Source organism: Penicillium samsonianum, assembly GCF_028829775.1.
Source record: "Penicillium samsonianum strain IBT 33392 chromosome Unknown utg000003l_segment0_segment0, whole genome shotgun sequence".
NCBI classification, from domain to species: Eukaryota; Fungi; Ascomycota; class Eurotiomycetes; order Eurotiales; family Aspergillaceae; genus Penicillium; species Penicillium samsonianum.
The window spans coordinates 1,780,930-1,806,208 of record NW_026643261.1 but is presented as its reverse complement, the minus strand read 5'-3'; the positions used below and the strand labels follow the sequence as shown (position 1 = coordinate 1,806,208).

At 49.3% G+C, this 25,279-nt stretch overlaps 13 protein-coding genes across 13 annotated transcripts; 7 read left to right on the top strand and 6 right to left on the bottom strand.

The window, feature by feature from the left end:
- Positions 1–42: 42 nt before the first annotated feature.
- N7471_004263 (putative trimethyllysine dioxygenase TmlH) lies at positions 43–2,061 on the bottom strand (the record flags this gene model as incomplete). Its single annotated transcript, XM_057276982.1, has 12 exons — positions 43–158; positions 213–284; positions 339–821; positions 877–976; positions 1,027–1,126; positions 1,184–1,304; positions 1,354–1,414; positions 1,470–1,536; positions 1,602–1,619; positions 1,680–1,828; positions 1,907–1,949; positions 2,006–2,061. 12 exons carry the CDS (start codon positions 2,059–2,061, stop codon positions 43–45), a joined length of 1,386 nt encoding a protein of 461 aa, XP_057136592.1.
- Positions 2,062–2,328: 267 nt separating this feature from the next.
- Positions 2,329–3,496, bottom strand: N7471_004262 (putative peroxisomal dehydratase; the record flags this gene model as incomplete). The annotated part of the gene is made up of 5 exons (XM_057276981.1): positions 2,329–2,671; positions 2,740–2,833; positions 2,889–3,209; positions 3,266–3,314; positions 3,377–3,496. The coding sequence occupies 5 exons, from the start codon at positions 3,494–3,496 to the stop codon at positions 2,329–2,331; spliced, it is 927 nt and encodes a 308-aa protein (XP_057136591.1).
- Positions 3,497–4,085: 589 nt separating this feature from the next.
- rmtA (protein-arginine omega-N methyltransferase HMT1) lies at positions 4,086–5,508 on the bottom strand (the record flags this gene model as incomplete). Its single annotated transcript, XM_057276980.1, has 7 exons — positions 4,086–4,092; positions 4,154–4,625; positions 4,680–5,011; positions 5,074–5,183; positions 5,251–5,270; positions 5,347–5,360; positions 5,417–5,508. 7 exons carry the CDS (start codon positions 5,506–5,508, stop codon positions 4,086–4,088), a joined length of 1,047 nt encoding a protein of 348 aa, XP_057136590.1.
- A 663-nt stretch (positions 5,509–6,171) lies between these two features.
- Positions 6,172–7,345, top strand: N7471_004260 (PGAP3/PER1 family protein; the record flags this gene model as incomplete). The annotated part of the gene is made up of 4 exons (XM_057276979.1): positions 6,172–6,297; positions 6,347–6,389; positions 6,449–7,223; positions 7,291–7,345. The coding sequence occupies 4 exons, from the start codon at positions 6,172–6,174 to the stop codon at positions 7,343–7,345; spliced, it is 999 nt and encodes a 332-aa protein (XP_057136589.1).
- A 411-nt stretch (positions 7,346–7,756) lies between these two features.
- On the top strand, positions 7,757–9,742 carry agm1 (phosphoacetylglucosamine mutase PCM1; the record flags this gene model as incomplete). Its single annotated transcript, XM_057276978.1, has 6 exons — positions 7,757–7,849; positions 7,922–7,935; positions 8,042–8,186; positions 8,260–8,274; positions 8,335–8,826; positions 8,882–9,742. 6 exons carry the CDS (start codon positions 7,757–7,759, stop codon positions 9,740–9,742), a joined length of 1,620 nt encoding a protein of 539 aa, XP_057136588.1.
- A 265-nt stretch (positions 9,743–10,007) lies between these two features.
- On the bottom strand, positions 10,008–11,704 carry rrp3 (RNA-dependent ATPase RRP3). The gene is made up of 2 exons (XM_057276977.1): positions 11,181–11,704; positions 10,008–11,130 (listed from the first exon to the last, which is right to left on the bottom strand). The coding sequence occupies exons 1-2, from the start codon at positions 11,584–11,586 to the stop codon at positions 10,043–10,045; spliced, it is 1,494 nt and encodes a 497-aa protein (XP_057136587.1). The 5' UTR covers positions 11,587–11,704; the 3' UTR covers positions 10,008–10,042.
- Positions 11,705–11,726: 22 nt separating this feature from the next.
- On the top strand, positions 11,727–13,529 carry N7471_004257 (Brix domain-containing protein). Its single transcript, XM_057276976.1, has 2 exons — positions 11,727–11,989; positions 12,040–13,529. Exons 1-2 carry the CDS (start codon positions 11,789–11,791, stop codon positions 13,183–13,185), a joined length of 1,347 nt encoding a protein of 448 aa, XP_057136586.1. The 5' UTR covers positions 11,727–11,788; the 3' UTR covers positions 13,186–13,529.
- A 379-nt stretch (positions 13,530–13,908) lies between these two features.
- Positions 13,909–15,019, bottom strand: N7471_004256 (riboflavin synthase; the record flags this gene model as incomplete). The annotated part of the gene is made up of 3 exons (XM_057276975.1): positions 13,909–14,589; positions 14,648–14,770; positions 14,827–15,019. 3 exons carry the CDS (start codon positions 15,017–15,019, stop codon positions 14,042–14,044), a joined length of 864 nt encoding a protein of 287 aa, XP_057136585.1. The 3' UTR covers positions 13,909–14,041.
- Positions 15,020–15,054: 35 nt separating this feature from the next.
- N7471_004255 (CaiB/BaiF CoA transferase family protein) lies at positions 15,055–16,701 on the top strand (the record flags this gene model as incomplete). Its single annotated transcript, XM_057276974.1, has 6 exons — positions 15,055–15,228; positions 15,287–15,318; positions 15,393–15,516; positions 15,576–16,080; positions 16,140–16,433; positions 16,490–16,701. The coding sequence occupies 6 exons, from the start codon at positions 15,055–15,057 to the stop codon at positions 16,699–16,701; spliced, it is 1,341 nt and encodes a 446-aa protein (XP_057136584.1).
- Positions 16,702–17,810: 1,109 nt separating this feature from the next.
- Positions 17,811–19,349, top strand: N7471_004254 (phf1/phf2 family PHD finger domain-containing protein; the record flags this gene model as incomplete). Its single annotated transcript, XM_057276973.1, has 1 exon — positions 17,811–19,349. One exon carries the CDS (start codon positions 17,811–17,813, stop codon positions 19,347–19,349), a length of 1,539 nt encoding a protein of 512 aa, XP_057136583.1.
- A 1,485-nt stretch (positions 19,350–20,834) lies between these two features.
- N7471_004253 (uncharacterized protein) lies at positions 20,835–22,106 on the top strand (the record flags this gene model as incomplete). The annotated part of the gene is made up of 2 exons (XM_057276972.1): positions 20,835–21,356; positions 21,519–22,106. The coding sequence occupies 2 exons, from the start codon at positions 20,835–20,837 to the stop codon at positions 22,104–22,106; spliced, it is 1,110 nt and encodes a 369-aa protein (XP_057136582.1).
- Positions 22,107–22,303: 197 nt separating this feature from the next.
- N7471_004252 (rRNA-processing protein SOF1) lies at positions 22,304–23,703 on the bottom strand (the record flags this gene model as incomplete). Its single annotated transcript, XM_057276971.1, has 2 exons — positions 22,304–23,644; positions 23,701–23,703. The coding sequence occupies 2 exons, from the start codon at positions 23,701–23,703 to the stop codon at positions 22,304–22,306; spliced, it is 1,344 nt and encodes a 447-aa protein (XP_057136581.1).
- Positions 23,704–23,926: 223 nt separating this feature from the next.
- On the top strand, positions 23,927–25,252 carry N7471_004251 (proteasome regulatory particle lid subunit RPN6; the record flags this gene model as incomplete). The annotated part of the gene is made up of 2 exons (XM_057276970.1): positions 23,927–24,188; positions 24,246–25,252. The coding sequence occupies 2 exons, from the start codon at positions 23,927–23,929 to the stop codon at positions 25,250–25,252; spliced, it is 1,269 nt and encodes a 422-aa protein (XP_057136580.1).
- Positions 25,253–25,279: the final 27 nt, after the last annotated feature.

Sequence of the window (25,279 nt, the reverse complement as noted above, 5' to 3'; positions counted from 1 at the left end):
TGTCTTCTGTCAATTTATCCTGTGCCACGTACCACACAGGATTTAGATAAACCAATAAGGATTAAGGGGGCTATTTCCGACGTTGCCCAGGTTGTCCAGCACCTCTTTCCGGCCGAACTTGAGCAGACGAAGTCGAGAAATGTAGTCATCGTTGTTGACTGGCACTTCGTTAGTAGAGAAATATGAAGGGAGGGCTGTCAGATAGTACATACCGTAGCCACCACACATTCGCCTCTTTCCAGTAAACTGAGAGCGGCCATGTAACATTCTCCAGTTATCGAACACTAAGATAAAACATGTAAGCTGAAGTGGCCATCAAAATGGCACGAAAGACTTACTGAGTGCTGATCCTGGTTTTAGCTTTGTCCACATTTCTCTGGTCTGCAAGATCTCGTTATAGTGGCGCGCAGCGCGGTACCATGTGGTCTGTTCCGATGCCGACCAATTGGTCTTTGGTGCACGATCATAGTTGTTCCAGCGAATTTGGTACATTTTCTTCAGATCTGGATGCATCGAAAATACCGGTGCCATGGCGGATGGTTGGATGCAGGTTTCTTCGTTCCCGCTTGCGTGCCACGGCTGCCTATGGTTTGCCAATTGGGCATAATGCTCAGGTTTCTCGAGGCGTAGTTGAGCTGCGGCCGCAAATCCATCAATTAGGAGATTCTCCCCCCCAGATCCTTCGGTATGGGATAGCAGATGGAAGAGCTGAAGTCTTGCAGGATCTGTGAAATAAGTATTGTCTGTATGGGCACCTAGGAATTCGTTGGTGTATGCCGTGTCTTTAAAAGTCAAATCGGCAGTGAAGTCCCAAAAGCCACCTGAAGCTATGTTAGCTGAATGAGGCATTAGTGAATCGTGGATCTAGACACATACCATAATGGGTGTTCCTGATGAACGCAATCCGCTCGATGAGAAATTGAGTCGCCTCTGGGTTGATAGGAACGTCATCTACAAAACAGAATCCATGATCCCACTTCATGAATGTTAGCATGTTTGATCAAGAAGTCAAGACAGAAGGCTTACAATATGGCTCAACCAAGTATGAAGCGATTTATCGTCTGACATAACATCGTCATATTTGACTCTGGGGCTCTGGTCTGGATCCACGACTGGGGTGAACTGCCTTCTATGGCGTCAACATCATTCTGTGACTCTGATCCTTTGGGTTTGAGTAGCCTACCTAGGAGGTTGCATTGATGATTGAGGATATGGCACCGACTTGGTTCCTTCAACGCTAGATATGTCCTGCGAGTGTGCATGAAGCCAAGCATACGAATAAAGCCCCATGTGATTATCAGACCCTGTGGCGGTGTTAGTTTTGATAGTAAAAGGGTCAAAGTTATCTCTCACACTTGATCTCGACCATATTGTCACTGTGCTCAAGTGATTCAATCTTGACGTTCTGCGGAATCTGTAGGGGTAATATCAGAGAAAATGTAGTCACAGGGAGCTGTGAGATTTCCTACCGAGAAAGTGTCGCTTGTCCTCTGCATCGTATCCGGATGAATACATTTGGGACATTGGCAGTTTTCTCTAGTCGTAGGCATCAAGTTGTCAGTAAGAGGTCAAACTTCTAGTTTGATGCATTGGTCACTAACCTGAGGAAAAAACGACCGCTGTAAAATGCAAGTTAGTTTAGTTGCTATTCACCTTTGTTGGAGTTACAATAAACTTACAAATTTAACGTAGTTTCCCGATCCTTTCCGTCTTTACCTGGAAAGGTTACTATATCGGACCTGGACCAAGCAATCTGAGGACCATTCCAGCCCATATTAGTGTTCAACAATCTTGAGGAGCCAGGTGTGACATGTCGGTGGCCAGACGTCTATGAGCAACAGAACAAAGAGACCGTGTTAGTTTTTTTATGATCAACTTGAGTGTACATGATGCATTGAATCCATACCAAACCACCAGCGGGGGAATAGCGGGGTCTCAGGCTCTTCGGTCTAATCCTAGGGTTTTAGCATTGAATGTTCAATAAGAGATGAATAGGAGATCTTACCCGGTGCGACTCCACAGCCCACTCGACCTGAGTGCTGCGCGCCATCTGAAGCTCATGATCAATATATCGAACGAGGGGTTTAGGGTCAATGACAAGGAGATATGTAGCAGTGCTTAGACAAATCCGGGGTATTTAATTTGGTAAGGCGGCCGGGGACAACCGAGGTTGCGGTCACGTGGGGGTATATACAAAGAACTATACTGGCATAAATAGTTTCATCTTCTAAAAAAAACTAGCACGCGGTGATAAAGAAAGAAAATATTTGCTGTTTATATCCTGGAAGGCAAATTACATGTAACCGAACCGAGCTTTAGTATAAATAATCACAGCTTGCTCTTCGCTCCCGTCACCTTCAACAGACAACGGCCATTGCTCAACACAACCCGACCCTTGTCATTCTTGGTAACAAAGCGGATCTCCTCATAGCCATCCTCGATATTGCCCATTCTCCAAATCTCAGTGGTAAGCTTATCGTTGGGCCGGACGGGCGAGGCAAAGCGAGCCTGGAACTCCTTCATATTGGCAGGGTTGCTGCCACCCAATTCGCGCAGAATCCCGTGCGCAGCAGAATTCCAGCTGAAAAGGCCGTGAATAATAACACCACCAAAGCCCATCTTTTGACCGGGCTCTGGTGTGGCGTGGAGAGGGTTGTAGTCACCGTTGAGACTAGGCAAGGAGTTAGCATCAGATGTTTCAAGTATACAAGCTGGACTATGTATGCACTGAGTGCTTACCGGTACAGGTGCGCTGTCTCCGAGTTACTCTGGACAACATGGGTAGCGTCAGGAGCCTTGCCCTCGGGCGGGGGATAGTTGACGGTGCTAGGTCCTGCACGAATACGTCAGTTGATATTCCAAGCTAGATAAGCAAACTACAATCTTACCCTTGGGGCCACCCCAGCCACCCTGTCCGACCAGGAAACCGCTACTCACGACCTTGGTGTACACCTCGCCGCTCTCCTTGTCCACAATAGACTGCTCGGTTTCGATCACAGTACCAGGCTTGCCTTTATCATAGACACCGATGACCTTATTGCGCAGCTCAAACTTGCGCCCTGCACTAGTGGGAGGGAGCGGCTTCAGGATCGTGATCTTACGCTGGCCATCGACGCCATGACGATGGTCCAGGTCCGGGACGCCTGGAATGTGAACTGCCTTCTGGCGGGCATAGAAATCAGTCACCTCCTGATCAGTGAGCTTAAATGCTAATGGCTTCAGAGTTAGTGCAATTGCCCGAAAGTCACCTGGGCGTTTAACATACGGAGGATGAGAGAATAGGTTGGGAAGACCGAGAAGTTTGGGTGGAGTTCCTAGATACTAGTCAGATTATGGTATTTAGACTGGTATATATATCATATGGCTTGTGGCTTACATAGAGGAAGTGCAGCTCATCGGCCTTGATACCAATGCTGTTGGCGAATAATAGCACATCGCGCTTCTGCCAAGAGACCTCTTGGGCGGGGAATTCGTGACCGGCTCCAGGGGCAGACATTGGGATGGTGGTATGAAGGGAGTAATGAATACAAGACCAGATTTATAAAAAAGGTCAGAAGTAAGGGAAATAAATACAAAAATAAGGGGGAGCAATGGCAGACTAAAGTAGCTCTGGTAATTGCGGGGGCCACCAAGGGAGCCGAGGATCTGATAATCTTTTTTGGATTTGTAGCCGTGGTTTTGCCGACGAGGGTATCTCCTTGGCACAATTTCCCCTTGCAGATTCTACACTATTTTCTTTGAAGCCTTTTAAGCCAATAGTATCGTCTACATCATAGCCTGGAAAACATGTCCAGAAGAAGAGCGTTGGAGTTTGCTAGACTAAGCATCGACTCGGGTATCTACCTGGAAATTCGAGGAGCTTCAGAATGATATCCCTCCGTTCGCGCCACAAAATGCCTTTTTTCCTGCCTCCCAAGAACTAAACGCCGAAATAAACAAAGGCGAAACCAGATGTCCAATTCGCCTTGGGCAATTTCATACATGCCCATGCCAGGATGCATTGCGTGACGAAAATATTTCACTTAGATCGTGCAAACGTGCAGTTGTACATCCCAATGACATCAAATTAGAAAAGTGGAACAAAATTAACACCTATGATGCGTTAGTATAATGAGACCAAAACGAACCAAAGCAAAATGCCAGAAGAACTTACATGCGGTAGAAGCAGCCACCCTCAGCAGCGCGGGTGGCATCGGGGGTCTCGAACTTGTACGAGATGCCGATATCCAAGTCACGCTTGTTCTTATCGTTGGGGCGGTTCTCGACCCAGCCGGTAACACGCTCCTCCTCCTCGACAGTGAGAACATCACGGAGGTAGAAAACGGTCTGCTTCCAGTGGGTGTACTTGGCGTGAGGGCCAGTGGAGAAGTGGATGGGCTTGTGGCAGGCGCTGAACTCGATATCGAACCAGGCGATCAAGGCGTGGATGAAGTCGGGGCGCTTGGCGGTGAGGGCATAAGGCACCTTGAAGGCAAGGTCGGCCGTGGTGACGGTGTTCAAATCAAAGGTGATGATTGGGCAGGGATCGGTCACAAGAGCCTTCATCTCGACGGTATCGACGAGGGGCTCGTTAAGAGCAATCTCCTTCATGGGGCTGTAGTCAAATCCGTAGACGTTGTCCCAGACTGAAAAAGGTCAGTATAGCGAAAAAAAAGGTTCAAGGTAAGATTGTTGCTTACATCCAATCTTGTCATCCTTGTAATCGCCATCCTCAATACCAGCAACGTACATGGTGGCCTTATCGGGGAAGATCAGACCGCCGGGGTTGAGGTAGGTGTCACGGGCGTAGAGAACGGTATCCAGCATGGACTCGTACAGAAGGAAGTAACCCATCCACTCGGAGATGATGATATCAACCTTGGGGAAAGGAAGGTTAACTTCCTCCATCTTGCCCTGGAGGAGAGTGATCTTATCGGACAGTCCGTTGACGTGGACAATCTGACGGGCCTTCTCGATAATGGAGGACATATCGACACCAATGACGTGCTTTGCGCCAGCACGAGCAGCAAACCTGTTAAACAAAACAGTTAAAAATGAGATCTAGGAACACGAGATTATTATCCGGATACATACATGCTCAGAATACCAGTTCCACAGCCGACATCGAGGACGACCTTGTCCTTGAAGATGTGGCGGTTTTGGTAGATGGAGTCGCGGTAAGAGCGTGTGCGCACATCATCTTTCTAGAAGGTAGGAAATGAATGTTAGAGACCATAGATAACCAATTAACCAGTATAAATTTGTACTTACAAGCATCTCCTCGTGGATACCTGTGGCAAGCCAAAAAAAAAGATCGTTAGTCAAAACCACACTAAAAATTCGCCATCACTAATCAAGATAATTTACCGTGGTGGTCGTAGCTATAAATTGATTAGCATCAACTTCCAAAAGTCCCAATCGATGAAGAATAACGTACCTAGTGAAGTAACGGACTTCAGAGTGCTCCATGCCAACCATGCGATCAGCACTGCTGGTGATGCCCTGAGGGCTATCGGATTCGGTGTCCATCTTGACTGTGCGGAAAAGAAGAACGGGTCGAAAAGTAAGAATAGAGAAGAGAGAAAAAAAATCAATAGGAAGGATGTTAAAGATAAAAGTCCAACAGAGATCGATCCGTAACTTTTTTTTTTCTGGATTATTTGCCCGCCCGCCAAGCTTAACTCCAATCCCCGCCCGCGCTAGCCGTATTAGAAGATCACGTGTATATGCACGTGATGGTGCTTGCCCTCATTTCTATAGGGCTATCTGCGTGGTATAGTTGTACATTTGGGGGGTTTTAGGAATAATGATGCGTACCTGCATCCTATGTGGTTGGTATCTATGTGGAGAATAGCACTTATCCGAGGATAGCAAGTACTAAATGACGATATTTGATATTTAGAGCAGGTCAATTGAGCCATTGACCAGGCCGTTCCTTTCAAGTTAACTATCAAGTGCTCCAAACAATAACGCCATATGACAAGAATGCTAAACAAGGTTAATTCCACTTTAATTGAAGTTGTACAAAGTAGATTAATGGCGCTGTGGGGTAAACAAAGAGCTGGTTTGATCTTGCCAAGACCATCGAGGGAGGCTCTTCGATGCCGCTGGTAGCTCCGCTCAACCTGTCATTCTTCCCCAAGCTTACGCGTTGAACGCCTAAGACCCTCGGAACTAATCTTCTGGCCCACAATGAATCTGGGTATAGGAAGAGCGAATCTCTACACTCTTTTCGCTTTCGTTTTTCTAGCCTCCCTCATTGGCAGGTCCAACGCGTCATTAGGAGACCACCTCCCCGACTTCAAAGAATGTGTCCAGGTACGACTCCCGCGAACAACAGACCCTTGGAAACAATTAACAAACGTAGGTCTGTAAAACGGAAAATTGTCAGAACGGCAATTCAGTGCTACGTATGTTGAAATCTTTATTCCAACTGTTCCCCGCGTTTCCCCTGTGCTGACCTCTTTAGCTCTGCACCACCGCTTGCTACTATGGACCTGCCCTGCTGAATGTGACTACACTTGTCAACATGTCATTACCGACCGTCGAGTTTCGCGTGATCCCCCAATGATCAGCCCGATTGTACAATTCCACGGGAAATGGCCGTTTCGTAGGCTCTTAGGGATGCAGGAGCCCTTCTCGGTGCTCTTCTCCCTCTTCAACTTCGGCGCCCACTGGCACGGCATGTCCCGTATCCAGCAATCGATCCCCACCTGGCACTCGCTCCGCCCATACTACATGATGTTTGGATACATTGGACTTGCAAGCTGGAGTTTCAGTATGGTATTCCACATGCGCGATTTCCCATTGACCGAGAAGCTGGACTATTGGGCGGCTGGCGCCAACGTGCTGTACGGTCTCTATCTTGCCGTCGTTCGAATCTTCCGCCTGGACCTCGAAAATACCCCATACCGGCCAACCCTACGTCGGCTTTGGACTGCTACCTGCGTTCTGCTATACACATTGCACGTGTCTTATCTTACCTTCTGGTCTTGGGACTACACCTACAATATGGTGGCGAACGTAGTGGTTGGCATTATCCAGAACCTCATGTGGACCGGTTTTAGTATCTTCCGATACCAAAAACATTTGAAGTCTTGGACTGCCTGGCCTGGTATGATTGTGGCGTGGATAATCATGGCCATGAGTTTGGAGTTGCTCGATTTCCCTCCTTGGAATGGGTTGATTGACGCGCACAGCCTCTGGCATCTGGGTACAGTGGTCCCCGCTGTTTGGTGGTATTCGTAAGTTCCCCCCATTTCGTACGACATAATATGTTTCCATGACTAATGCATCGGTTACTCCCGACAGGTTCCTGATCAGGGACACACAGGATGATATTGCGGCGCATAGGCTAAAGGCGTGAAGAGGATCAAAATTTGGCGATCTTTTATATATATACATACCCAGCATAGCATAGACATGTTGATATGTCATGCTTGACTGTAGCTTCCAAGGTTAGACGTGGAGGTAGCAGTAATGAAGATTGGGGTGCTCCCCATTAGAGTGTTTACCGTTGCAGTTAATTTCCACGGCGGCTAATGCGGGTAAATATGTTATTGCCACATCCCCTGCCGCGCCCTGGTCCGTGTTCCCCGCTATTAGCTCACCGCTAAGGCCGTCGCAATAAACCGTGTCTCACCCCAAACCCCTCAGCCGCTTTTTTTTTTGTTTCAAGTACACCCCTCCTCTTCGACCTCGACTGTACCTGAAGCTTCAAGCACCTCTTCTCTTGAAATTTATTACGGTGCTTTATAACTAATCACACATTTGCGCCATGGCCTCTCCGGCTGTCAAGAAAGCGATCACCGAGGCGGCGTTGCAGTACACAAAGCCCGAGGGCAAGGTATTTGAGTATGGCACAGCAGGGGTATGTCGCATTTGCTGAATAAACATTCTACTCTAGACTAGGTCGGCTAACTTCCTATTCTCTCCGTTATAGTTTCGCATGAAAGCGTAAGTTTCTTCAAACATGGCTGATCCACCCCGCCTCCACATCTCGAGAACCCCGCGATCATCCTTCTGTTGACGCCGACTTGTTCTGACCAATCTGGCTGCGCAGCGACCTCCTCAACACAGTTGTTTTTGCGGTGGGCTTGCTTGCAAGCCTGCGGTCGAAGAAGCTTAGCGGACAATGGATTGGTGTTATGGTTACTGCTAGCCACAACCCCGCGGAGGACAATGGTGTCAAGTTGGTTGACCCCATGGTGAGTTTAAGCCATTGATCCCTGCCATATTACCAGCCCCATTAGGACAAGTCTAACCTTATATTTTCTTTAGGGCGAGATGCTTGAAGTAAGATTGGCCAGCGTTGAACGGCCGAATTTGGAATAACATACTCACTGTCATAACTAGGCCGAGTGGGAGACATACGCGACGAGACTGGCAAATGCCCCATTGGATAAGATCGCCGATGTTTATGACGAACTTGTCAAGGAAATTGACGTGAAGATGACCAACCCCGCTCGTGTGGTCTTCGCTCGTGACACCCGCGCTTCTGGCTCCCGTCTGGTAGGCGTTCTGAATGCCGCGCTTACCGCGACGGAGGTCGAGTTTGTGGACTTTAAATACATGACTACCCCACAGCTCCACTACGTTGTTCGCTGCAAGAACACCCTTGGAACACAATACGAGTATGGCGAGCCGACTGAGCAAGGATACTATGAGAAGCTTGCAAACTCCTTCAAGAAGGTTATGCGGGGAGTCAAGGTCCAGGGTTCCTTGACTGTGGACTGCGCCAACGGTGTCGGTGGACCTAAATTGAGGGAACTGATGAAGTACCTCACTGGAATTGATATTAAGGTTGTCAACGATGATGTGATAAACCCTGACGCTCTGAACTTTGATGTATGCTTCCACCTGCCTAACACACAACTTTCGATCAACCTAACACTTCATCTAGTGCGGTGCCGACTATGTTAAGACCAAGCAACGTGCTCCTCCTTCTTCCAAAGCTGCCGTGCTTGATAGATGCGCTTCGCTTGACGGTGACGCCGATCGTCTTGTTTACTACTTCCAGGACGAGAGCAACGTGTTCCGTCTTCTGGATGGGGACCGCATTGCCACCCTTGCGGCGTCTTTCATTGGCGATCTTGCCCGCAATGCTGGAATTGCTTCGAAGCTGAAGATTGGTGTTGTCCAGACCGCCTATGCCAACGGTGCAAGCACAGATTACGTTGAGAAGGTTCTCAAGCTCCCCATTATCTGCACCAACACCGGCGTGAAGCACCTCCACCACGCCGCACTGCGGTTCGATGTTGGTGTCTACTTCGAGGCCAACGGACACGGTACCGTCACCTTCTCCGAGAATGCCCTGAAGGTCATCAAGAACACTGAGCCTCAATCGCCGGCGCAGCAGCATGCTCTGGAGAGCCTCCAGGCTCTGACCGACCTGATCAACCAGGCTGTCGGTGATGCCTTGTCTGACGCACTTCTTGTGGAGGCCATCCTCGCCCACAAGGGCTGGTCGCCCAAGGAGTGGCTTGGAACCTACACCGACCTTCCTTCGCGCCTTGTGCGTGTCGAGGTCAATGACCGTTCCATTTTCAAGGCATACGACGCCGAGCGTAAGCTCGAGTCTCCTCCTGGCCTGCAGGGAACCATCGAGTCTCTTCAGTCTCGGTACAACAAGGGCCGCAGCTTCGCCCGTGCCAGTGGTACTGAGGATGCCGTCCGTGTGTACGCTGAGGCTGCCAGCCGCTCCGAGGCGGACGACCTCGCCACTCGCGTCGCCAATGCTGTTAGCGAGGCGGGTAGCGCCTAATGGATTCCCTAGTCCAAATTGGGTCCTCGGCCTCGACGAATGCCCCAAGGGACAACTGTTTCTCTAGGCTGTATTGCAATTATTACACTGGCCTTTGTGGCTTTAGGTAACGGATACCTCTTCAACTCTATGGACCCCCGGAAATATGGTCCAGGAAAATATTCGATATCATTTTGACGCAGTAATGAAATCTATGGGTTCTTTCATATTACATACTTAACGCCCCAAATTCGTAAGCTAGACCCATCTAGGTATTCGTGTACAAAAAAAAAGCAACAGCAAATGAACCAGAAAAGAATTCTAGCCCTCTTCCTGGTCCATGGCATCGCGACTTCGCTTGCCCTTGAATGAGAACTTTCCTTTGCCTTTGGCCCCCTTCTTCTCGTCGTAGTGCTTCATTGCCTGAATGGCGTCACGCTGCGAAGCACTCACTTGCTCGGCAAAGACCATAGCCTCATCTTTAGGGGCGGGGTACTCGGCCAACTCTTTGCCCATTGCAGCCTCTATACGCTGCCAGATTTCCACATCATATTGCGTGACAAAGGAGATGGCGGTTCCAGACTTTCCGGCACGTGCTGTACGGCCTACTCGATGAATATAGGTCTTACTGTCGGTTGGCAAGTCAAAGTTCAAAACGCAGTCCACAGAGGGGATATCCAAACCACGAGCAGCAACATCGGTGGCAACCAGGATCTCGCGACTTTTCGATCGGAACTTTCCCAGTGCTCCCAGACGTGCAGATTGAGACATCTGCCCATGGAGAGGGATTGCGCCGAAGCCTAGACCGCGCAACAGGAAAGCAACACGCTGCGTCTCATGAACGGTGCGCATGAAGATAATAACAGACTGGCCGATGAATTCGTGGAGGAGGTAGACAAGGTAGATGTCCTTGTGTTTATAAGGACGAAGGATATAAGTTTGCTGGAGGGTTTCCACGGTAGCGTACTTGCTGGTAGAGATCGAGACGCGGGCCGGATTTGACAGTGAGGCTCGCTGGAGAGACTCAACCTTTGAGCTAAGAGTGGCGGAGAATAGGAAGGTTCTGCGCTCGCGCGGCAGGACCTTCAGGATCTTATCGAGAATGGGGCCGAAATCCATGTCGAGGAGTCTGTCTGCTTCGTCCATGACGAGGAATTTCAAGTTGCGGAGGGAAAATCCCTTTGTATTCTCGAGGTGGTCGAGAAGTCTGCCGGGCGTGGCAACGATGATGTGCGGCTTCTTTCCCAAAGCGATGGACTGAGGAACCATGTCCATGCCGCCGACCAACGTAGTGGATCTAACGTTAATTGTTGCACCAAGGGACTCGCATGCTAGTGAAATCTGGTATGCCAGTTCACGGGTTGGGGCCATTACGAGCCCAAAGAACGGCTGGGGTTTTTCCATGAGTGCTAGAAGACTCGTTAGTATCGTATAGTTATGTCGTCAGATATGCACAAACCTTGAAGAATTGGTAGAACGAAGGCGGCAGTTTTTCCAGATCCTGTTTCAGCCAATCCGATAATATCACGACCCTGAAGTGCCAGCGGGATTGATTCAGACTGGATTGGTGTAGGGGCCTTGTATCCCATTTTGTCACAGGCCTCGCAGAGTGAGTCAATCAGACCTAGTTCTTTGAATGTCTTGGGAGCACTGGGAGCACTGGGCTCAGTCTCGGAGGAAGCATCTTCGACAACGGGGTCATCAGCGGCGGATTGGGGGTTTGAATCGCTCGCGCCATCTTCAACATCGGGGTCCTCAGCGGTGGGTTGGGGGCTTGCGGAGCCTGCATTTGATGCAACGTCGCTGTCTTCAACAGGTGCAGCAGGTGCCGCGTGTGCGACCTTGCGCTTCTTGGTAATCGGCATGTTTGATTTGTGTTTTAACAAAAAAGAAGGTTGTCGATGTTCAACTATCTCAAAAGAAATAATTTAATGTGGGGCCGCAAGATTGTTGATCCGGCGCTGTTTCTGATGTTAATTTTTGGAGGAAAAAAAAACCTCGAGCTGTTCGATTTAGTATTCATTGCTTTCCCCCTCCAATTTTATTTTTCTCATTTCTCACATCGAAATGGCCAAGCAGCGTGTCAAGAAGCGCACTCACCAGAAGCCGCAAAATGCTTCTGTTGTGAAGGGCAGCGCTGCCTCGATGTCCAAGACCCCGAAGTCTATGGTCATCCGAGTAGGCGCTTCTCAAGTCGGTAGCAGTGTGACCCAGTTGGTTAAGGATGTTCGTCGTATGATGGAGCCCGATACCGCTGTGCGATTGAAGGTATGATTCACAGTCACGATTCTGCTCGTTCCCTCTAATAGACAATATAGGAACGCAAATCCAACAGACTGCGAGATTATACCGTTATGACCGGTCCCCTAGGTGTCACTCATCTTATGTTGTTTTCCAAGTCCGCAACTGGCAACACAAATATGCGACTCGCTGTTACTCCCCGTGGACCCACCCTTCACTTCAAAGTCGAGAACTATTCGCTGTGCAAGGATGTTGAAAGATCCATGAAGCGCCCAAAAAGTGGCGGACAGGACCACAAGACACCGCCCCTTTTGGTCATGAACAACTTCACTACACCAGGTGCAACCGAAGATTCCAAAGTGCCGAAGCGGCTCGAGACCCTCACAACTACGATCTTCCAATCCCTCTTCCCTCCCATCAACCCCCAAAGCCAGCCTCTATCTTCCATCCGCCGTGTCATGCTTCTCAACCGAGAGCCTGCCGAAAAAGATAGCGACTCATATATCCTGACTCTCCGTCACTACGCCATTGCCACGAAGAAGACCGGTGTATCGAAACGAATCCGTCGCCTGGACCCCAAAGAGATTCGGAACCGAGACAAGAAGAAGACCGCCGTTCCCAACCTTGGAAAGCTAGAAGATGCCGCCGATTACCTGCTCGACCCCTCTGCTGCAGGCTACACATCAGCAAGTGAGACCGAGCTAGACACCGATGCCGAAGTGGAAGTTCAAGAGAGCACGACCCGCCGAGTCCTGAACAAGCGGGAAATGCAGCGCCAAAAGGCTGCAGAGAAGGGCCAGGATAAGCCAGCCCATACCACCGGTGTTGAGAAGCGGGCTGTAAAGCTCGTAGAGCTGGGCCCCCGCTTGCGGCTTCGCTTGATGAAGGTTGAGGATGGAGTCTGCGATGGCAAGATCATGTGGCATGACTTCATTAAGAAATCAGAGAAGGAGATGCGGAAAATGGACCAGAGCTGGGACGTTCGGAGGAAGGAGAAGGAGCAGAGAAAGAAGCTGCAGAAGGAGAACATTGAGCGGAAGAAGCAGGAGAAGGCCAAGGCTAGGGGCAGTGGCAAAGAAGTGGCCGAGGAGGATGAGGATGAGGATATGGATGATGATGAAGATTGGCTCAGCGATGATGACTTTGACAAGGACGCTGAGGGTGGGGGTGAAGCGGCAGATGACGACTCTGAAGCCGATTCGGACGAGTCTATGGAGGAGTAAGTGGCTTTTTGAAGTCATCATACCACACCTTTCCGAAAGCTTCTACTTGATCGCTTGATGGATGAGCCGGCTCTTGCGATTGAACAAACTCGATAATTCAACTCATGCCGACTTGTCTATCGCACTGGTGGACTGTATCAAAAATGACCCCCGTCTTCACGTCTTATATCCATGTCATATGGACCAAAATTTCTGTCACTGTCACATACCCGATAGGCATCTAGGCGTTTTTCAGGTTTTGTCTTCATATAATGCAGTCTTGCAAATTCATCCTTCATCCTTCGTCCTTCAATGAACTTAGTATCACAAAAAACTTCCCCAAAGATGTTAGTCTTACTTGAAATGCCGTAGATGACCTCGTAGTCATGGACCTGCTGGACGTGCCTGCCTTGGCAGCTTCTAGCATAGATGGAAGCCAACAAGACAAAGTAGCACTTCACCTCGACAACCTTGGAAATTTCACTTTCAAGATCATAACCACATCTGGGGGCTACATTTGGATAACTGGGACAGCCCTTTTGGTCTGATCAGAGAGTCGCTATATGAGGGTGGGAAGGACGTGATATCCAGTCTCGATGATGGGGACACAGACCCTACGACAACAGACGGATCTTTAATAGCTCGACGGAGACTCACATATATCCATTTGCGAGTTCGGTCCTTTTTCTGCTTTGAGCTAGTCGAATTTCTAGGTGTATGTCTTCTTGTTAAAGGGGAAATTCCTTTTCCAAATGTACATATGTACTGATTTATTCATTCTAGGGTGTAGAAAGCTAAGGATGACACATTTTGCCTTGCCTTCACCGAATATTGCAATGACTTTGAATGGCGAAGATTCGTGATGCGTAACTCTGGTCTATTTCTTGAGCTTTTCATCGACGATCCTGTGCACCATCTTCTCCAAGATAGCGAAATCTCCACCGGAGGTACCAGCAAAGTATCCCTGCACGCTCTTTTCAACATATTTGCCCACGATATCGATCTCGACATTGACAAGGTCACCGGGCTTTTTCGCCGCAGTGACCACCTTCCCCTGCGTGTAGGCAATGAGCATAACCTCCCAGTATCCGTCCTGTCCATCGACAACCTTGGTGACAGTCAAGCTAGCACCATCAAGGGTCACGTAGCCCTTTTCCACGACATAGCGCAGAATATCTCTATCGCGCGGCTGCAGCCGGAACACCATTGAGTTTCCATCTGGCGTGACAGACAGAATCTCCGCAACGGTATCGACATGGCCTTGCACAAAGTGTCCTCCCATCCGGGTATCGGCCGAAACGGCGCGCTCGAGGTTCACGTGGGAATTCGCCTGTAAGGAACCCAGGTTTGTGCGTCGCAGCGTCTCCGGCGCACAGCCAACCTTGAACCAGGTCTTATCGAATGCAGTGACCGTAAGACATGTTCCTTAAGCCCATTTTTAGACAATATCCCATGCATTATAGACAAATAAAGAGCAAAATACCATTCACTGCGATACTATCCCCCAGGTGCGCGTCGGTGAGGATCTCCTCACAGTCGGAGATGGTGAGCGACGTTCCCCCGCCCCCGCTCGACGAGGTATCGATGGGTTCCAAGGCCGTGACAGCTAGTAAAATCCACATTAGCTATTGACTTCACTTCATACAAGAAAGATATACTCACTCCCAATCGTCTCAACAAGACCTGTGAACATAGCTGCGGTTGATGATCTACAAGGAAAATGCCCCCGCGGTGTGGCCTCGGCATTAGCCCTCCGAGCGGTGTCGGCGTCGGCGTTTTGGCGGAGATTCGCCGGTTTCCCCAGATCCCATTTAACGGGGGATTCTTGTTGCTTGGGCTTTTGTTTGAGGGTCATTTTGTGGTTTCGCTGCGTTCTCCGTATATATCATCATGACGGTCGCGCTCAGGTTCCAGGTTGTTGCCCGTCGATCGGGCTTGTCCTGGGGTAGCAATGCCTTGCAACGCACGGTACCAGGACGGAGCTACTCCAGTGCAGTTTCAGCCGATGGGTCGCTGCCTTTGGCTGGTATCCGGGTGCTTGATATGACACGCGTTTTGGCTGGTGTGAGTACATCCCTCGAGGTGCTACTGCGTGTTTGTGATCCAAACTGACTTGCTCTAGCCTTATTGTACTCAAATTCTAGGTGATTTAGGGTATGTTTTGAGCTTCGGAGCTATGAAACAGCTGCAATGGGTAATTTCTGTGATATTAACAAGACGAAATATAGAGCGGACGTTATCAAGGTCGAACACCCTGTGCGCGGCGACGATACTCGTGCTTGGGGTCCGCCGTATGCGAAGTACGAAGATGCTTCTAGGAAGGGTCCTGGCGAGAGCGCCTACTACTTAGCTGTACGAACCTTCTCTTTAAGTTATGAAAGAAATTACCGTGGTACTAATCATGGATATAGGTCAACCGAAATAAGAAATCTCTCGGTCTATCCTTCCAACACAAGTCAGGTGTCGAGATTCTACACAAGCTTGCAAAGGAATGCGATGTCCTAGTGGAGAACTATCTCCCCGGAGGACTAAAAAAATACGGCATGGACTATGAAACCCTGCGGGAGATCAACCCCAAGTTGATCTATGCCAGTATCACCGGGTATGGCCAGACAGGCCCATATAGCAACCGTGCAGGCTACGACGTCATGGTGGAAGCCGAGATGGGATTGATGCACATCACCGGTGCTCGGGATGGTGCGCCAGTAAAGGTAGGTGTTGCCGTTACCGATCTGACTACCGGACTATACACATCAAATGCCATCATGGCGGCTTTGATTTCTCGGGGTCGGACTGGTAGAGGCCAGCATATCGATGCCTGTTTGAGTGATTGCCAGGTCGCTACGCTATCGAACCTGGCTAGCTCTGCGCTTATCAGTGGGCAAAAGGATTCTGGCCGTTGGGGCACAGCACACCGTAAGCAGCGAACAGTCTCTTGTGTCAAGTATAATAATAACCAAACTAACATCTCCCAGCATCCATTGTACCCTATCGGAGCTACAAGACCAGCGACGGAGATATTCTCTTCGGTGGTGGCAATGATAGGCTTTTTGGCGTGTTGTGTGATCGACTGGGCTTTTCTGAGTGGAAGACGGACGCCCGATTCGTCACTAACAGTAACCGAGTGCAACACCGGGCAGAGATCGACGGTATGATTGAAAGCACCACTATGCAGAAGACCACGCAGGAGTGGTTGGATGTCTTTGAGGGCAGCGGTATGCCCTATGCGGCTGTGAACGACATCCAGGGAACCCTGAATCACAAGCATGGTAAGTCGGCCTATTTTCTTTGCATGTGATAAAAGCGGTACTGACTATACCAACAGTTTTGGCACGAGGCATGGTAACGGAAGTTGACCACCCTGCATGTGGTCCCATCAAGATGGTCAACACGCCTATTAAGTACTCCGAAGCGACACCGGGTGTGCGCATGCCCCCTCCTACTTTGGGCCAGCATACGGATGAGATCTTGGGTAGTGTACTCGATTATGGGGAGGCGGATATCGCTCGCTTGAAGCATGAGGGAGTCGTGTCCTAAACCTAGAATTATTTATAATAAACATGAACCACATCTCCCGAGGTCTATATATAAGCAAACTAGAAATCATAGCCATTCCAAGTGGCCCCTCAGTACTTCTGGTGTCTTTTGGTCCTTTTTGATCATTTTTCTTACATCCTACAAGCTCTTGGGCTTTCCTTGAGCATATCATCAGGCATAATACCGTGCTTTTCTTTGGATATTCTACTTGTTGCTAGTTAGAAGAGAAAAGGATATCAAAAATATATCAAAAAGTAGTATTATTCTTTGCTAAGTTTACTACATTTATGTCTTAAGGGCTGGCTCGCATACTATATAGAGATGGTGGTTCATACTTCATACAGAATCAACCGTTCTTCTTTTCACATTAATTATCTTATATATAATCCAGTATTATCTCGAGCAAATTAGATATGTATGCAGATCCAAAATGTACTTCCAATGGGTTCATGCATATAATTAGAATAGTTCCAACCATAGGTCTCTGAATGATATCTGTTCGTGGAATGCTTGCTTGGAATCAATTCACGTAGTCTTTTAGAGCTAGATGATTAGAGCATTGTAGTTTCATAGACTAGTAATGTTATTGTTGGATCACCTACATGTAGGTATAATGCCGAGGTAGTTAACTAGTACGATGAGGCGATCTAATCGAGGACCAGACAACTGTGCACCAGACCCTCATAGGAAACAAACAAAACAGTTTTAATAACAGGTAAAATTACATTTTAAATTAATAAGACCCTCGAATTAGGCGAAATACGTCAGTAAACGACTGAAGAAATCCATTTAAGGTTGCACTGGGATATCACGTGATTGATATACAAAGGTCTTTCATTCGACGACTTCACTTCAACCCTACTTCCAGTTGAATAATTGAGAAGACCCAACTATGTTTGACTGCCCGCTCAGCAAACAGAAATACTGTCTATTGTGATTTGCATCAGGCTGAAAGACTCGCACTGCCCTAGAAGAACACAAATAGTGCATTTTTACCTCGCTATCACCTCTTGCTTTGTTCTCTTCTTTCACCCCAAGGCTCAACTAGTTTTCCAAGAGAATCTTGCCCAGTGCTTTTTTTGAAACACTTATTCGCAAGGGAACTCACCATGAGGGTCTCATCGGCATTCATGGACCTCCCCGCCCCCGATATCAACCCGGGGCGCCCCCAAAACATCCATGAGGGCAACATATTTGACCATGAAGGCGTCTCCGAGGCGATCCAACCACTACCATATTACCCGGAGCTAATGGCTGACAGTATGCCCTGGGGAAGTTGGGGATCACCGGCACCGCCTCAGGAAGAGGCAGTTTGGACAACAGCCGGGGCTACGGAAACGAGTCTGCAAGATGCCAGCGCTGCCCTAGCTTCAAATCGAACTCGATCTGGCCGTCGTGTTACTCAGCCAGCTGTTCGAGAAGTCGAGCCTGTGACAACAAAAGGGCCACCTGTCAAAGCGGCAGCAAAAAAGCGGAAGCGTCTGAACCGCCAGGTGAATATAGTTTGCACCGGCTGCTACCGAGGACACAGCCCCTCGAACAATTTGATTGTTCTATGTGACTCATGTGATGCTCCGTGGCATCAGAAATGTCACAGTCCGAACATTGATAATGAGGTTATCGAAATCCCGGAGATGAATTGGTTTTGCATCAAGTGTAAACCTGAGCAACGTCAGACAGCCCAGACCAAATCTCGAAAGAATGGTGCAACGAAAGTGAAAAAAGTCGGACGCCCGAAGAAGCAGCCTGGGCCTGAATCTCAAATTGGTGGAAATTATTATTCAGAAGAAGAACGACGGGCGTATCTATCATCTCTTTCGCATGATTCGCTAGTCCAGCTTGTAGTGAAAGTCTCAAACGAGTGGCCGTCGGTTCCTATGTTTCCCCCCGACATGCAGCCCGGGACTGATTTCACTCTGTCACCCTCTGCGACACCACACAACCATCGACCTTCCAACCTTACGCCAAAGAAAAACGATCGTTCTACCTTACTTGATTGGGAAAATCTGGAACCCCCGTCTGAGAACGCTAATGCTATGGATTCGACCCAACGGATCGGCAAGGCTTATGTTACCACAGCTCCTGAAGCTACTGCCTTGGACGCCGATAAAGTCTTTGCTACAATGGTCTCCGATGCTGTTCCCAACCCCGCTTCCGCAGCGGCTCTTGGTGGCATTACTATGGACCAGATTTCCGCCGGAATTTCTCACGCGCATGCTTCCACAACTGCTCCCCAGGCTTCTACCACAACGACTTCGCAGACCCCTTCCAGGGCCGCGCGTAGATTTACATCTCAAGCTGCGCCTGCAGCTACACGTGCTCGCAAGGCCTCTTTCGCTTCCTCGAACTCTGACTTGCTCACCGACGACGAGTCATCATACTCCCAATCTCGACTACAATCACCCACTCCATCTGCGTCTCAGTCGTCACACGTTGAATCCCAGCATGAATCCGATTATGACCCTGGAGATTACCGCGCTTACCCCGAAGCTGGTCAGGGCTTTCAGGTGCCGTCGACCCCAAGGGATCTCCACATTATGGCTGAGGATAAGAATTGCCTTACCTTCAGTCATTCTATCCGAGGCTCAGCTAAGGAGGCTCGGAATAAGAAGCCTTATTCCCCGCTAGGTCAGCGCAAGCAGTGGTGATTGATCTGCGATCTTGTTCTTGTTTAAATTGGGGGGATGCATTGTCTAACGCAATCATGGGGGGAGTTTCGTGGATTTACGCTGGTCTTTTTTCTTCAAGAATAGGGGAAAATAGGGATGCTTGATATGATCAAATGGGCTTCGTGCATCTGACTTACTTTTTTAATGTTTTATGTCTTTCCTCATGTCTTCAGCTACAACAATTTCGTCCTTATGGCGTGGAGTTCTACAGGTTCTGTGTGGTTTCTTGCTTCTTCATGTTTTCACCTTCAAATGATATAGATACTTGACGATACCTCAATCGATCAATCTTTTTCTGGGGCTTTTTCTATTCCAATCTCTTGTTTCTTCATTGATAGGGGTTGTCATACTTTGTCTGGCCTTGATTGACTGGTCTGGGGGCAGCAGTATAGGTGCTATTACTCTCTCAGATAACAATAAACCAGAAAACCAGTAGAACCTCAACCGGTCTCGAGAAATAATTGCAAAAATAGCCACTGCCAGAATGAATAGATCATGTCGCCAATTTTGCGTGGTTCGGGATAATCAGATATGTTTGTACTCATGAGCATCATAACTCTAGTAGTACCTTCCCAACCAGGTGCCTTCCCTTTTGAGTCAAAAATCATCACCTACCCCAGTTCCCCGTCGCCTTAAGCCACTGGGAAGGTATAAATACCCCTCTCCTCCCAGTTTCTCTCTCTTCTTCTTTCTTCTCTCCTCAACACTCCGGGCCCACATTGCACATCGTGGTCCCTTGTTCAGCTTCAGATGTCTCTGTGGGTAGCTCAGGGTAGGTTGTGGAGCGAAGCATGTCGGTGGAGGTAACAGGGCTGGGTCATCTAGCCATAGACACTCCTACGGATACAGACTGTCCTTCCTGGGGTGTCTGCATTGATTATTTGGAGCTGAACACCGTCTTTTCGAGCCAATTTTTGGAACACTTTCACGGAGATAGCTCTCTATTGTCTGAAAATTTTTCTGAAGGCACTTTGTCTCTTTAGGGTTCCACTTCTATTCCTGTTGTGAGCTGTTATGGAAGATGGGTACTGAGCGTCTTAAGATATACTCCTTAGGTACCAATAACTTTGTTGGTCATGAAGGGGTTGAAAGTTTCCAGTTTTGTTTATAGGGCAGTGAATGTTATGGACAAATTCAGCTTGAATGAATACATACATATCTAGGTCAATACTCCGTATACTTGAGTTTTTAGACACTTGTGTTTTCTTCTTTTTCTTGCTACCAGACAGACATCAAAAACTGGCTTAAATGACAGTGAAATAGCTGGGATATTGTAAAACAACGGTCATCTAAGCCCGACCTTGGAACCTTCGAAGTGCCCAAGTAGCACGAGCTGATCCTGTAGATCGTCTTATCTTATCAGCCCCGCAAAACCAAACGTGCCTCGAATTTGCCGAGGTGTTCTCACTGCACATCTCTGGCATATCTCCAGGAGCCAGAACCATTGCCAAAGCAGACATTGCAATGTCATCCTCAAACCCCCAGTTCCTAAAAACAACAGCCAAACCACCCCACCCAACCCCCGGCTTAACCAATCCACAAACCAACCTCCTGACAATCGACACTCTAATAAGCATCCTCTCCAAATCCCTCCTCAACCCTTTCATAGCCTGGATTTTTGTCCTCTGCCTGCGCGCCCAGGTAACACCATCAACAGACCCAGCCTGGATCCTCGCCGTGAGCTATGCAACGGCTCTCACAATCATCTTCATCGCGCGGATTGTCAACCAGCGCGCTGCCTACGGAGCCCCACGCACAGTCGATTTCGAGCATGAGGTCGTGCTCGTCACCGGCGGGGCGAGTGGGCTGGGCCTGTTGATTGCGCAGATGTATAGCATGCGCGGGGCGAGTGTCGCTGTGCTGGACATTAAGGTTGTTTCGGAAGACAGCCGCGATGAGGTCTTTGGGGAGGGCGTTTTGTATATTACGTGTGATGTCGCGGAGAGAAGCGGGTTGGAGGTCGCGAGGGAGAGGATTTTGCAAGAGGTAGGTTTTGCTTTTTCGCCTTTGGTTTCGTCCTGTGACCTTCGGGCCCATATCGTCCTAATATTACTACGGTTCTAGTGATTTAAATCATTGGATAAGTTGTTTTTATAGCGCGCTATGGCTTGCTTCAATTGGGGTCTGATTCGCTAAATGTTTTTGCAGCTAGGAACACCGACGATCGTTATCAACTGTGCCGCGGCCAGGATCAATGGCCTCTCGCTACTTGATCTGCCAGCGGACGCATTCGAAAAGACGATCCGCACTAATCTCCTGGCGGCTTTCCATCTGTACCAAGTCTTCTTGCCTGGGATCATCGCAGCAGAGAATGGAGGAACCCTTGTCACAGTTAGCTCCGTGCTGGCCCAGCTGAGTGCTGCGGGACTGTCAGACTACGCAGCAAGCAAAGCCGGACTTAGCGCGCTGCACCGGACGATAGAAGCAGAAATTCGGGGTAACCCGTTGATCAAGACATTGCTAGTGGAATTTGGGCAGATGTCGACGCCGTTGTTCGACTGGGTGCGCGCACCGAACCATTTCTTTGCACCAGTCCTGGAACCGGTCGAAGTTGCCCGAGAGATGGTGGCAGCGATTGATAGCGGTCGAGGTGGTGTGATCAGATTGCCTGTTTACGCAAAGCTCGTGAATTGGTATGCCGTGCTACCCGCTACGGTGCAGCGGATTGCGAGATATCTGAGTGGAATAGATGCTGCTGTGACTCAAAGCCGGCAGGCATCTGGGAAGACAGATTGATAGGTGGCTCTAATGGAGCTGAGCGGTGTATATTGGCATGAATCATGAAAAAGGACCCTTGTATGAGTCCAACCAAGATGTATTATAAAGCAGAACGATCTGCTTCATTGAACATATTCCCCATTCAACCATAGTTTCGATTGCAAGTTTTGCGGCCGAGCCTGGTCGATGAAAATTGATAAATCGAGTGGATCGATTTATTGCTCGCTGGCCAGAATCATCTTCTCACGCTCATGGGTTCTCGGCGCCAGGTTGGTCTTCTTAGTATGCTTGCGCACATTCTCCTCACGCCTCTTAATAGCATTGAGCTCCTCGCGCTTGATTTCACCAGCCTTCTTGATAGGCTTGGGCACATGACGCTGGCGCTTGATGCGGCGGATTTGGGGCATGTGTGAGTACCGCTTTATCAGAGCTTGATCGTACTCCAGCTTGGAACGTTGACGGGCAGTCTTGACTCCACTGCGGTCCGATGCCTTGGCACGCCAGAGACGAACATTGCCATCGTCCGATCCCGTCAAGACATATTTGTTGTCAGGCGTGAATGTTGCCGAGAAGACACGTTGCATCCGCTTTGTGTGGTAAATGTCACGCGAGTGACCAGTTGATCTGTTCCATAGGCGGATTGTCCGATCGTATGAGGCAGTGACCAGCTCTTCACCCGTGGGGCTGAAATCAACATCCATAACAGCAGCCACATGGTCCTTCAGGACATTGAGAGCACGGTCCATCTTTCTCATATCGAAGATGTAGGCGTTGTGGTCCTCATTTGCCACGGCAAAGTTGAACGCTTCCATTGGGTTCCAAGAAATTGCGTTAGATGCCAGTCTCAATGTCGTCTTGTGCACCGGCTGGGAAGTACGCAGGTCGTACATGATGACTGAGCGATCCATGGCCGTCGAAGCCAGGATAGAAGTCTCAGTCTGGTTAAACGCAACAGATGTGATGGTATCAACGCTAGTCGGCCAGTGCAGAGTTTGCGATGGTGTGGAGGAAGGCCGGGAAAGGTCATAGATAGAAATGACACCAGAAGCGGCAGCAAAAGTAGGGAGGGTTCGGTGATGCGTGACACTGGTGAAGGCACTATTTCCGAGATAGGTTGCCATCGGTGGGGCCTCAGATGATGAGTTGTAAGGATCCCATAATTTAATCGTCTTGTCACTCGCGCATGACAGAAGCTTTCGCTCCGGCGTCCAGCACAGACCCTTGACCATGTTTTCATGGCCTTGGGTATTCCAAACCTCGCCCTGCGTCGTCAGATCCCACACCTTAACCACACCATCACCACTGCCACTTGCAAAGCGTTCAAGCGAGCCGGGATCCTTTGCCATAGAATAAACACCGTCAACGTGTCCGTTGCCCATTTGGGCTAGGAACGGAGCAGCAAACATGCGCTCCATCTTGATCGCATTCAGAGCTCGAGTGTATTCACGAGCCCGCTCAAAGGGATGCTGAGTCGGGTCGAGATTCCGCGACTGGCGAACGACAGCGGACCCGGGGGCCTGCTGCGACGCCGTGGAGCGGGAAAGTGCTTTGATTTTCTATAATTCATTAGCATGGCTATCCAAGAAACAAAATTTCAAGGAAAAACACTCACCATGGTGCTGTTGTGAAAACGATGTAGAGAGGAAAAGAAAAATGCCAAGATGGAACTTTTTTTCTGTTTGATTTGCCAAGCGGGCGGTGAGAGGACGATGAGCTGCCGCCAGCTTCGAGCTCCCCATTCGACCTGGTCATCAACCTCTCTTCAAACCACCATCTTCTATTGTTCTCCTTTTCTTTAATTCCCCATCTCGCTCGCTTGCCATTTACCGTCTCTTATCATGTCATCCAAGGTCTCGCCACGGATCCAAGAAGTCCGAGATCTGGTGAAGGAGGATCCCTCGAAAGCAGCGACCAGTTACCAGAAGATCCTATCAGAGGGCCCCGGATCTACAGAGGCCTCCTCACGAGACTATGAGCATGCCTTGATTGGGTTGAGCGAGTTGCATCGGGATGCGAAGAAGCCACAGGAGATCGCGGACCTCATCAAGACCAGCCGTGACACCTTCTCGTCATTTGCCAAAGCGAAGACGGCCAAGCTGGGTAAGTTGTGCGCTAAACCACATTTATAGAAACCGGCTAACTCTGATTATTGTTTAGTCCGCCAACTTCTGGACCTGATTAGCGAAATCCCCAACACACTCGAACTCCAAGGCAACGTCATCCAATCATGCATAGAATGGGCTATTGCCGAGCGGCGATCGTTCCTTCGCCAGGCCCTCCAAGCCCGACTCGTTGCCATCTATATGCAGAAGCAATCCTATTACGATGCGCTCACTCTTATCAACTCTCTTCTCCGTGAGCTGAAGCGCTTGGATGATAAGCTTATGCTGGTGGAAGTACAACTGCTTGAGTCGCGTGTCTATCACGCTCTGGGCAACCAGGCCAAGGCACGCGCTGCTTTGACTGCAGCACGGACGTCGGCCGCCTCCGTTTACACGCCACCGAACCTGCAGGCCAGTCTGGATATGCAGAGCGGCATGCTACACGCCGAAGACAAGGACTTCACCACTTCATACTCCTATTTCATTGAGGCACTTGAGGGGTACAGCTCGCTCGATGAGGGCGATCTGGCCACTGCGACATTGCAGTACATGCTTCTGTGCAAGATCATGCTGAACCTGGTGGATGATGTCACACAGCTGCAAGGCTCGAAACAAGCACAAAAGTATGCCAGTCCACGCCTGGAGGCAATGAAGGCCGTGGCACGGGCCCACGCCAACCGGTCTCTGGAGGAATACGAGAAGGCCCTTTCGGATTACAGATACGAACTGGGCAGCGATGTATTCATCCGAAACCACCTCCGTCGTCTTTACGATGCCATGCTGGAACAGAACTTGATCAAGGTCATTGAGCCCTTCAGCCGGGTCGAGCTGGACCACATTGCGAAGATGGTGGGTTTGGATACACAGCAGGTGGAAAGGAAGCTGTCTCAAATGATCTTGGACAAGGTGATCATCGGTGTATTGGACCAGGGCTCGGCTTGTCTGATTGTGTACGATGAGACAGAACGGGATCAGGCTTACGATGCTGCACTGGAGACAATTGAAAAGCTCGGCAATGTGGTGGAAGGTCTGTATACTAACCAGGCGTCTCTTCTGGAATAGAAAAGATGGGATATGTTCAATGCAGTT

Coding starts and splice junctions, on each gene's coding strand:
- rrp3 (XM_057276977.1), bottom strand. CDS start 11,586: ATGCCGATTACCAAGAAGCGCAAGGTCGCACACGCGGCACCTGCTGCA. Junction 11,131..11,180: donor CGTTCTACCAATTCTTCAAG/GTTTGTGCATAT, acceptor CGAGTCTTCTAG/CACTCATGGAAAAACCCCAG.
- N7471_004257 (XM_057276976.1), top strand. CDS start 11,789: ATGGCCAAGCAGCGTGTCAAGAAGCGCACTCACCAGAAGCCGCAAAAT. Junction 11,990..12,039: donor ATACCGCTGTGCGATTGAAG/GTATGATTCACA, acceptor TAGACAATATAG/GAACGCAAATCCAACAGACT.